The sequence below is a fragment of the Cylas formicarius genome, unplaced genomic scaffold, assembly GCF_029955315.1.
Source record: "Cylas formicarius isolate icCylForm1 unplaced genomic scaffold, icCylForm1.1 PGA_scaffold_2__14_contigs__length_35257938, whole genome shotgun sequence".
Taxonomy (NCBI): domain Eukaryota; kingdom Metazoa; phylum Arthropoda; class Insecta; order Coleoptera; family Brentidae; genus Cylas; species Cylas formicarius.
The window spans coordinates 9,637,319-9,649,320 of NW_026844319.1; the positions used below are offsets into that span (position 1 = coordinate 9,637,319).

The window sequence follows — 12,002 nt, forward strand, 5'->3', positions numbered from 1 at the left end:
ACTACGATCGGGCGAAATTAACAACGCGACAATTCAGGGGGCGGAGCCACCTCCCCCCACGCACAAGCAGCACCGTTACCATCTCCGGCGCAGAGTATAAATACCGCACGCACCGCCGATGACCTCCCAGTGTTCGAAGTGTTTTCGGAGCGCGAGCATTGAAGATGCCAAGTGAGATTTTGGCGAAACGTCTGCAGGATTCCAATCGGAGTTCAACGAGCGAACGGACGATATCCCGGAATATAGTGTCATCACATTTTGCCATCCATATAAATATATATATATATATATATATATATATATATATATATATATATATATATATATATATATATATATATATATATATATATATATATATATATATATATATATATTTCTTTTCTATTTCGCCGAAGCATTAGCAATTTTGTATGCTAAGATGGCGTTGCAATAATTTTTTTTCTTTCTTTCGTTTTTAATATATCTGAGTTTGGATATAGGAAAGAGAATTTGTTTCGAGCAAATCCAATTGACTTTACCTTTACTTTGAGAGGCATTCTAGCCGGGTTTAAATCTTGACTAGCCTCATTTTGGAATTCTTAATTTAACCTAAATAACTGATTACATTTTATCGGTAATTAGCGGCGCCAATTTAGAAAATTTCGGGTCTTTTTTTGTCCATTTTGTTATTGGAAAATGGCACCCACTCTTTCGGCTTCCAATACTGAAAAATTAAATAGATATATCGTTCAAAGAACTACTTGTTTAAATAGTATTAGAGAGGCATACTGTAAAAGCCAAGGCTGATGACTCCCAAATTTATGAACTCAAGGGTAGATATGAAAATACATTGAAAGAATATACAAAATTTCAAGAACTTCATAACAATTTTTAACTTCTGTTTTGGGGGAACAAGAATTTTTACAACAGGATGAAGTTAGGGCCACTCCTTCAAAGATATTTTATGGGTTCAAAGCGATTTATTTCGAGCTCGTTGGTACTGGTTCTTCGTCCGCACCCATTTCGCAATGTACAAAAAAATCTATCAAACTGGAGCCTTTAGGCGTAAAGGTTTTTTCGGATAACTATAAAGAGTGGAGAACATTTCTTGACATGTTTAATAGTTGTATTCACCGCGATACCGAGATAGCCGATATCGATAAATTTAGGTAATTGCTTAAGTATTTGGAGGGTGAGCCTTTAGCTCTTGTTCGCTCTATGCCTCTTACGGACGATAACTATTCTATTGCATATAATGCACTGGTTAAAAAATATGAAAATCATAGACTGATTGCTACAAATTTTTGGAATGAAATTTACTTTTTTCCAACATTGAAAAGTGATGATAATATTACCGAGTTGAGCAAACTCTTGAATACATTTTCCAAAAATTTGGAAGCACTCAGAAACTTGCAATACCCGGTTGATCAATGGGATTTCGTAAATTTTCATTTGCTTTTGTATAAAATTCTTGAATTTGCTAATAAAACAAACGATAGTAGTAGTGGCACTTCGAAGGGACAACCGTCATATAAAGACCTGTATTCACTTTTGGATGCGCAACTTCGGGCTATGCAGGCTTCAACTGCAATACAGGTGGCGGTTAAAAATAATTTCAAAACTTCATATCCAAATAAAGATGCGCTCGCTTCGTTTAAGAAACCACAATCAACGCCTGGTGTTTTCGTAGCCGGTGGAGTTGTTTGTTCGTTATGTAGGGCGGAACATTCTTTAGCGTCTTGCAGTAAATTTTTGGGGAAAACTCCTTATGCCAGATTTAATTTTATAAAAGGCAAAAATTTATGTCTGATTTGTTTTGGAGCACATGTTGTTAAAGATTGTACTGTGTCACAGATTTGTTGGTGTGGCTGTCGCCACAATGCTTTGCTACACCAAACGAAGATCGAGATACGTTGAATAATTGTGATAGTGTTATTCCTGTCGGAACATCGTTAGTTTCCTCTTCCAATGCAGTGTCAATTTTTCCTACGGCTGTTGTTCACATTTAGAATTTTAGAGGGGAATTTGTGTCAATTCGTGTTTTGCTTGTCTCCGCTTCAGCGGCCAATTTTATTTCGGAAGATTGTCTGATGCGTCTTGGGCTGCCTTGGGAACAGTGTAAAACTCATATAGCGGGCATTGGCAACCAAGAATTCGTAACGGCGAAGCGGGTTGTTAATTGTATTGTCAGACCTCACTTTTCACCAGAACCACAGTTGCCATTAAGGGCTTTGGTCCTTCCAACAATTTCTTGTTCATTGCCAAGTCTTTCAGCGAATATTCCGCATATGCCATACTTTGATACTTTTGAACTGGCCGATAGGAAATTTTGGAAACGTGGCGATATCGATTTGCTAATTGGGGTAGCGGAGTTTACATCTAATATGAAAAATAATAGGATTAATATCCCCAACCCGGAAGGGCCCATGTTTATTGAAACAATTTTTGGTTGGGTTGCTCTAGGTAAATCTAAGATTTCGAACAAAAATAATGTCGCTTCTTTACCGACGTATTGTACAAAAATTTTGGAGTCGCTAAATAATAATATTAAGCGGCTATGGGAGGTCGAAAGCGTACCTAATATTAAAACGGTATCGCCAGAAACTGAATTTTGTGAAAACCTATACAAGAAAACCCATTTTAAAGATTCATCTAGTTGATACGTTGTCGCTTTGCCTGTTCGATTAAAGAACCCAATTTTTGGTGAGTCGAAAAATTTAGCTTTACGCAGACTTTATTCTTTGGAAAATAGATTATATCATAACCCAGCTTTGCTCGACTTGTATAGAAATTTTATGAGGGAATATCTCGAGGCTGGTTATATGTCGATCGTTAGTCGGACCGATGAGCTTGCTTACAGAGCCGAAAAATTATCTCCATCCGAGTCATTGAACCCAGAATTTAAACACCTTACCTCTGTTCTTCTCTCTAATAATTTCCACATTGAAGATATTAAACGTTCTATCACAAAATACACTGCACCATAACCCTCCAATAGCAATGAAATCGAAAGCAAGCCCAGAATTTGCCACTGTTGTCCTTCCTTATATTCAAAACATCACTGACCAAATATCAAAAGTTCTAAAGAAATATAATGTTCAAACCAGATTTACCACTTGTCCAAAAATCGCTCAACATCTTCGATCCGTCAGAGGCAAAATTCTATTTGAGATGCCAGGAGTTTTCAGCATTCCATGCATATGCGGCAAAGAATACATTGGAGAGACCGGATGAAAAATATCAACTAGGCTCAAAGAACATGAAAGAAGATTAAGCCAAATACAAACAAACTCATCAGCAGTTACCGAACACAATCACGAAACCGCACATAAAATTTTATTCAATAAAACAAAAATTCTTGTATGCAATCAATTCTTGTACCAACGAAAAATCCGAGAGTCTATAGAAATCTATAAGCAACCTAACAATCTTAACCGCGACTCAGGTCTCTACCTGTCATCAATATGGGAATCAGTCATCCGAGACGGTGTTTATGCCCCTCATTTAGCTCCGCCCTCTGACACAATATAAAAGCAGGTACAGAGTATAATACGAGCCAGTTTAAGTCAAGCTCTGAAGAAACCAACAGGGTGATTGGCGAAACGTTTGCTAGTTCGACTCAACTAGAACCGGCGCAGGAGGAACGTTTTATAAAATTTATTCTTGATACATACCCGAAATTAATAAATAGACTTTACTGTCACCTTTGACCCTAAATACCCTAAATCTGGAAGTAATTATATTTTTTAACGCAAAATTTGTCTGCAGGTCTTCTAAAAACTTCAAAGGCCCTGAAAGCTGCCATTGGGATTACAGTGGAGCTAAATGGCACTCTAAGCTCAACCATGCGATTCCTTAATTCCTTAATAACTGACAGTAGCGAAACATTGCGCCCATGTTTGCACAAAATAGGATTTAGATTGTAAATTATTGACAAACGTGGTTGCATTAAAGAGACCCAACGATTAGTGTAATGGCGAGAAAAATATTTAACTCAAATTCATCAATTTCGCGTAGTACATCGAAATATATATTATTTGGACGAAACTTGGATGATCCAGCATACAGGAAACCATTACTGGAGTTGGAAAGTTCACCCCTTGCATGAGCAAAAGTCTAGGCAGATCAGAAAAAGTCCTTGATAAGACACCAAAAGTGTAATTCGCAAAAAAAATCTTTATTTCTAACTTGATTTGATTGATAACTAGAAAAAGTTTAATCGACCATTTATGGATTTGGCAAAAATATATGTGCTTCCGAAGCTTTCATGGAAGGCCTTTCAACGGCGATTAAGGTATGTCCAGGAAAAGAGCAAAGACTAATAATATTGAAAGAAAGAGGAATTTTTAAAAGAAGCTTTTGAAATAGGCCGTGGAAGATATTGTATACCATCGGAGCAAGTGAAAGGATCTGTAACAAGACATTGAATTGAATGACATTGAAAATGAAGACCTGCGAGAAGGAAGTGGGATAGAGGCTGTGATTTGCGCTTGCGCTTGCGCATATCGATAGGTAAAAAGGAGTTTATAACCTTAAAACCTTGGATCAATTTTATAGTCAAGCAAGAACGTTCCTATTGAATATTTGTTGAACAAAGGGAAGAAAATTTCGGAGGTTTGCACTGTTGAACTAGAAAACCAACCAATAACCCCACGTCACAATTTTTTATAATTTAATTTCTGTATAATGATTGATAATAATGAAAAAAATATTGCACTCCATAAATAATTTTGCAGAAGTATCAGTGCCAAACAATGAAAGTACATTCTGTAGTCGCTGTCATACCTAATGAGGTTTTATTACGCCACACTTTTCTGCAATAGTCTATAGATTAAATTTTGGAGATAATGTTTTTCATTGTTTAAAATATGTAAAAGTAGACACAGACAATTATAGTGAATAAGGTATATTCCTTTTTGATAACACAACACGACCAAATTATTTTTAGGCAATTTTCATTTTATATCCTATAAGCGAATATTCAAACTATAACTTTCAGGCCAACATCTAATCAAAATTGTACTTTCTCCCTCGATTAAGCAAATAAAATGTTGATAAGTTTTTAAGAGATAAAATTGTTATATAATTAACTATCCAAAACTTTCCTAATTACGCATGAAATAAATAATTATAATTATAACAATTTTTATTATTCAAGGTGCAAAAATTAGTCAAAAGATTTGTGACTTTGGTAAAATTTAACATTTTATTTGTTTTGCTATTAACGCTAAAATAGTGCAATATTTCAAAGACCGTATGACCGTAACAGCAGCTATGAGCAATATTCCGGGTTATGAAAGAATTTGACGTTACCAGTTTTTATTAGGCGCCAGATTCCGAGGCCACATTGACACCTAGGTTTAACTTTTATTTTTTAGCTAAAACTTTGAAATTTTTTTAAGTTTTAAATTAAATAAAACCGATTAATAACATTTTTTAATAATATTTTCTCTTAGAAAACTATTGATTGCAATTAACGAAAATTAAATATTGTAAAAAAAAAGTAATGTAATATCAAAACACTAAAGTTTAATTTTATTAAAAAAAAAATACACACAACACACAGGTACATATATAAAAGGTCCGACAGCCGTCTGATGAAACTTTAATATGTGTTTTGACAGCATTCATAGACAGGATACAACTTTTCTAGAAATGAAATTATTTTTTTCGATTTATTATACGACTTAACATCGATTAAACAATGGATTGTTGTAATAGACAAACACTATATTGTAACAGACAAAACAATAGGTATGCGAAACTGCTGGGGTTAAATCTGCTTCGCATCTCTTGCAAAACGCACTTCTCATAATTTATAAGTATTTTTCTGTAAACCCCTTCATTAAGAAAGTCGAGCTCATAACGATATCACATTTTTTATTTTGTTGTCTTCAAAAATAGGTCTTAAATAAGTCAATCGATAAAAAAATCACTAGAAAAAAAATCGCTGCGGCTTTAATCGAAGACAACAGATAGGTATTGGCTGTGATACTAGATATTTTTCTTAAAGCACTTCTTGATGGTTTACGTAGTACAAAAAAATTCATACGACTTCAAATGTTCTTAACTAACATGTTTTTTGGGCGGTTCAAGAACAGCACATGATAATTATTGTTTTGTCCAGAAGAAAGAAAATTTTAGTGACGATGAATTTTTATACTTGTTTTCATTAAACAGTTTAGGGATCTTTATGACCACTGTCATTCTGCCATCACTATTTCAAAACAGAATCTTTATGTTTTCTCTGTAAAATGTATCAAGAATTCTCCGACGATTTTTTAAAGTATAAGTTAGGTGAGCCTAACTATACTAAAAGTATTATTATCCTTGAAACCACATTGTGCCAATTAATTTGGCAGATAACAAGACAAGAATACATGAACAACCATGTTAGTGAATTTTCCAATATTTTTTACAACGAAACTCCGGAAGTATCAAAAGCCATTACAGAAATAGACGGTACATACATAAAAATTGAAAAAAGTAGAAAATTTAGGGTTCTAAGAAGATCAATTTCTGTGCACAAACCAATACTATAACTATAACCATGGGCCGTACCTTCTCAGACAGTCACAGGGACGCACAAGAATTTTTAATGCGATCACAGATACAGATTGAGGTCCCGGTACAACTAGGCAACACACTGCAATAACTGACAGTGACAGCTACAGATTTAACAAAACAGTTCTATTTATATCGTATATGAAAGCCTTATTCGCAAAGAGAAAAACATTCACCTTTAATCTGTGGGTGATTTCTGTTACATCCTGTAAATATAAAAATATATCATCCAAATAGCTTACTATTTTTTGAACAAGTTTTGTGTTTGATGTTTTTTCCCAAACGTTAAATAAAAAAGTTACAGGGGGAGGGGCGACATTATGAATGACGGTACATGTCGATCGGAAGCTCGTACGGTGGGAACATATTGCGATATAGCGAATGTCTTGTGGCTTTCAGGTATGCTGGACACCAGGCATTAAAATAATATTTTCGAGAAAGTTGAAGATGCCGCCAATATGAATGTAATGATGCCCTTAGTGATTTAGCAATGTAAACATATATTTATTAAAGCAGCTGTATTCGCCGAGTAATAAAAACCTGTATTGTAGTTTCAGAGATTGATAGTTGAGTTGGAAAAAATTAGAAAACTATATTTAAGTTTTATGTTATTGCCTTTTTTATTGTATAATATAAATATTCCAATTTTTTTGCTAACTTTAAAAACATATCAAAATATTTCCTCCTCATTAATATAAATAGATGACTTGGGATGTGATATTAGTATATAGAAAGTGCTCGGTAATGAAAAATGAACATACTGCTTTAGTTTTCAGACTCGTTGTCTCGAAAATCTTTTCTCTGCGACTGTTACGATTCATAAATAAAATATTTAATGTACCTACTTAATTAACCGATTTTTTCGAAAGTGGATTTTTCTTTTTTAAACATATTCTGAAAAAAAATGCTTCCGTCATCTTGAATTGTATGACATTTGTCATTTTGAGGTCAGGAATTTACTATTTACTATTCTAGTGCACCAAAAAGACTTATTGTTTTAAAATCGGCTATTAATAAAAAAAGATTAAAGCAACATTTTAAAGTTTGCATTTTTTTATAACTTTATAACACAAATATATGATCTTTAAAATATTCCATTATTTTAGTCGAGGAAAGTAAATAAAATGTTAAAATTTGGTTAAATTTTATCGAAGCCACAAATCACCTATAATCAGTGCGGGGTCCTTTGTCACTGCAAGAACACCCTTTATAACTACTATGTTTGCGCCTTCCTGCATAGTATGTAAATAAAAATTGCAAAAAAAATTTTCTCCAACGGGCGATGGTGAAAGTAAGAAAGTGAAAGCAATATCAATAGCTACAGCGCGAGGAGCTCTAAAGAACGCCACGTCGAGTAAAAAATAATCTATCAAGAAAATCGAAAGATAAATGTAGATAAATAAAAAAACATTACCCAGCATCGGAAAATAAACCAGTGGTATGTGGAACAAATAAATGGATGATTTATTTTATATACACATGGGGGCACTTACAGAAAATCGAAATAAAACAGGTAGCGGAAATTTCAGTCTACTAAATGGATACAGTAAACGAGGATAATAAATAATGGGATGATCGTTCTATGTACACTAGGGAGTATATATATCAACTATGATTTATTTACAGCACTAAATCTAATCAGGGACCATGGTATATATTATATTTGCGATTTAGGATTGTTGTAGACATTTTTGGCGATTTTCACTCGCCTAAAATGTCATATTTAAAGATATTTACAGTTCAGTTTGTTCGGAACAATACAACGGCAAATCTTACCTTTAATGTCGTCGTCTTCTAGAGTGGTCGAGCTGTCGGTCGATTCTTTCACTTGAGATCCGTCACCTTTTTTCACAATTATGCTTCGACCTAGAAGGGCAAACATTTAGTAAAACCGCTGGCAGTCCAAGAAAATAGAAACGATTCAGAGATAAAAACGAACCAATTCAATATAAGGTGTGACCTATTTGTTCTGCGTTTAAAAATAGGAGCAAGTATAGCTAATAAATCATAGAATAGGTCATAAATAAGTAGATGCATAGAGTTCGGACGATCATAACCTCAAACTTTAAAATCGCCTCCCTTGCCCCTCGCGTGGCTCCGATGCTTGTAAGGTGTGCTCCGCCTCTGGAGTGTGGATCCGATGCTTGTAGGGGGGCGATTGTAAGTTTTGAAGTTATGTGAGTCCGAACTTACTTTATGCAATTACTTAAATACGTCTCATAAAAGAACCAAAACGGTTGAATAATTAAAGGTTTAATAATATCTGCAACGTTGCCACCTGTAAAGTTTTTCTTAATTTTCAGGCATTATTACTTTGAAATTACTATGATCCTGTAATATCAAATTTGAATTCTTTTCAGTGTTCTTTATCAATACGGAAAATCAGTATTTCGTTAAAAAATATGAAAAAATTTTAATATTTCGATAAATCGATTTTGATATGACGACAAATTAATATATAATATTTTGCTTATTAATATATTATAATTTTTTAATAATAATATATTTTTTTTTAATATTTTTTTTTGATTTGATTTTTAATAATTTTAATGATTCAAATATTTGAAAAGTATCATATTTTAAAGTAATAAAAAAAAAATAGATAAAAACTTATTCCAACTTGAACAATTTTAATTAAAGCTTATATTGAGCCAGTACCTGAGTGAGCACTTTTTAATTATCCATCGAATGGTATCAGTTGATCCTATAGATAACTCTTTCTGATGTTGTTTAGTTCAAATTAAAAAGCACACAAAAATTGTTTACTGACTTTTCAAGCATATGCCGAAAGGTTCCCGTCAGTATTACTAGATTATCGAACAAACCCAAAAAGTCGCATTGACTCCGCTTCAGACTTTACAACTGATTTAGATCACTTTTTATTGTTATTTAATAGCTGAGTTTTGCTCTGGTTGCTAATAAAATTAATGAAAAACCAGCCATTTTTTTCATTTATAGACCGGAGTCCCACCTCTTCTCTTTTGGAAAAAGCAAGAAATTCGTTCAGACGTACTTCAGACCAACTTAATATGACATGTCACTATCACACTCAATAAAACAGAACCATTGAAAATTTACCGAAATACACTGAATGCTTGCGCACTGCATATTAACCGTAAGTATTTTTCCGAATTATAGAACTTCTATATAGCATCTTCATCCTCATGCGCATCTAAATTTAGACGGATTTTTAAAAACAATAATGCAAAACTATTGGTCTAAAATACAACTTTCTAGCAGCAGTTTTTTTTTGAAATATGTTTGAAATTAAACATTGTTAAAATATTTACTTATTTACTTTTACTATCTATGAATACGTTAATACATTTAATACGTTAATACGATTTTAATGTTGCCTACACGCACCAAAAATTTAAAATCTCTGTATAATATTTTAAAATTACCAAATATATTAATCCTTAAGCGAAAAAAGAGAAAAGTCTAACCTAAAATGTTTGGATCTTCTATTCTTTTTACGGTTTCAGGCATTTGATTTTAGTCAAAACCCGAAGTATGTAACCTCTTGATTACTATGCTAACAGTAACTAAACAAGTAAAAACGAATGAAGGACAGCAATTCCCCATGATTAGGTTACAAAACTTGTTCAGTTTATATTCGCATAATATTTATATAATTTGTAAATCTTACCGAAAGCGATAAGTTTCAAGTATTACGTTTAGTTTCTCAAAATGTATTTTTGCAAGTAAATTACAATTAATAGTGATTATAGTGGATACTATTTCGGTGCATTGTAATATCTGAAACCCCAATTTGTAATAAATAAATCAATCAATACGTAAAATCAATTTCCTAGTCAGCTAGAGTTTGGAAAATATTGTACTGTATGACGTACACCATCTATATTTCTAAATGTATCTTAATCTTTATTATTATTATTGCTTTCGAAAGAATCATGCTCGTGTTATCTTTTAACACAAAAATATATACAACACAGTGCTGAAAATGATGTTACGTTTGAAATTTTTCAAAATAATAATTCGCAGTAGGGATAGGAAAATCAACAATGAAATTTTTTCTCAGAGATTAAAAATAACATGAAAGGAAATCGAGAATAATTCAACAAACCATTTTTTTTCTATTCACAGACTTATTAATGAACAGCTAGGGCGAGAAACTCAGTATAAATGAATATACAATGTGTTAATTTACTTTGGTACTTGGAAATGTAACAACAAAAAGTATTTTTTAGTTAATTTCATAGTAATTTGACGAAACTTAAGATTTAAACAGAAATAACGACGTGCTGAATGAAATTTTTCGATAGATAGGCTTCGCCAATTAACATAATTAAGATTTGGCATTTATTAGGTAGACACTCGTACTTCGAGTATTTTAATTGAAAACAACATCGAGGGTTTAGAAAAACGAATAAGCCACACCTTATAATTCTTGAGGTTTCGCGTTGTTATTAATCAAAAGACCGAAAGCGCCACTTCATTAACCTGAATTTTTTATATTTTCTTTGATTTAAAATTCTGTTTTGGTTGATTAAACAAAACACGCACTGCGAAATAAAAGTTTACTAATTAAACATGCCTAAAGTCGGGAAGTTAAAGCTTGGGGCGGTAAAAATAAACAATGAAAACCAAAAATTAACATGGATTTTAATCGAGAATAAATAACGGTAATATCAGGGTAAAAGTTTTTTCTATAATTTTCAAAAAAACAGAAGCAAAATTTTGTTCCCGAAATTTAAAGGTAATTTTCCGGTTTCAGTTAAGGTCTAAAAAGCCAACATGAAGATTGGCATTAATTTGCAGGGTAAATAGAATAATATAAAAGAACGTTAGTAAACATGGGCCCGAAATAGCAAAAGCGGCCCCAAAAATTGTTTTTTATTATTTCTGAAACGGTTTAAGACAGCTAAATAGAAATTTAGACCACAATTATCTTGATTTATCTTGATCAAAGTGACTACTGACAAAGTAAGCTCAAAATTTTCAATATTTCTACTTCAATAGTTGTTTCTGAAACAATTATTATATTATAGATAGTCAGTTCTTAAGTATGAAAATTGCTTAAATTCATATATAAATTCGGCCAGCATTATTTGCTAAAACCACAAATAAATTAGAAATCAATATTTGATTGACTTTAAACGAGAGTATGTTTTGTATGAAAAGCTGCTGAAAAAGTATTGTTTTGCGAATAAAATTGAACAGATCCAAATAAAAAAGTTGGCGATTCCTGAATCGTTTGTAACCTATGCAAAAAGGCTCCAGGAGATAACTGGATTTCGATCGGGCTAGTATTTTAGTGCACCAGGTGGCTTCATTAGTATGGTGGTTCGATAACATATTTTGATGACCAAGAAAAATTACTGGTAATATTTTTTCAAGCTTATATTATATCTTTCGTACGCAAGGGGGCGGGTAATTGGACGAAAGTTTTAACTTTTGAAATTATTTCATCAGTTTCAGAAAATAGGTCAAAC

At 32.7% G+C, this 12,002-nt stretch overlaps 1 protein-coding gene across 5 annotated transcripts in view; it reads right to left on the minus strand.

The window, feature by feature from the left end:
• Nucleotides 1-12,002, minus strand: part of LOC132698592 (calcium/calmodulin-dependent protein kinase type II alpha chain) — a 302,130-nt gene that overhangs the window by 66,281 nt on the left and 223,847 nt on the right. For all 5 annotated transcript variants that reach the window (XM_060664775.1, XM_060664774.1, XM_060664777.1 and 2 more), the window contains exon 10: nucleotides 8,323-8,412. In XM_060664775.1, the coding sequence (XP_060520758.1) occupies nucleotides 8,323-8,412 (90 nt within the window). The remainder of the gene's footprint in view (nucleotides 1-8,322; nucleotides 8,413-12,002) is intronic.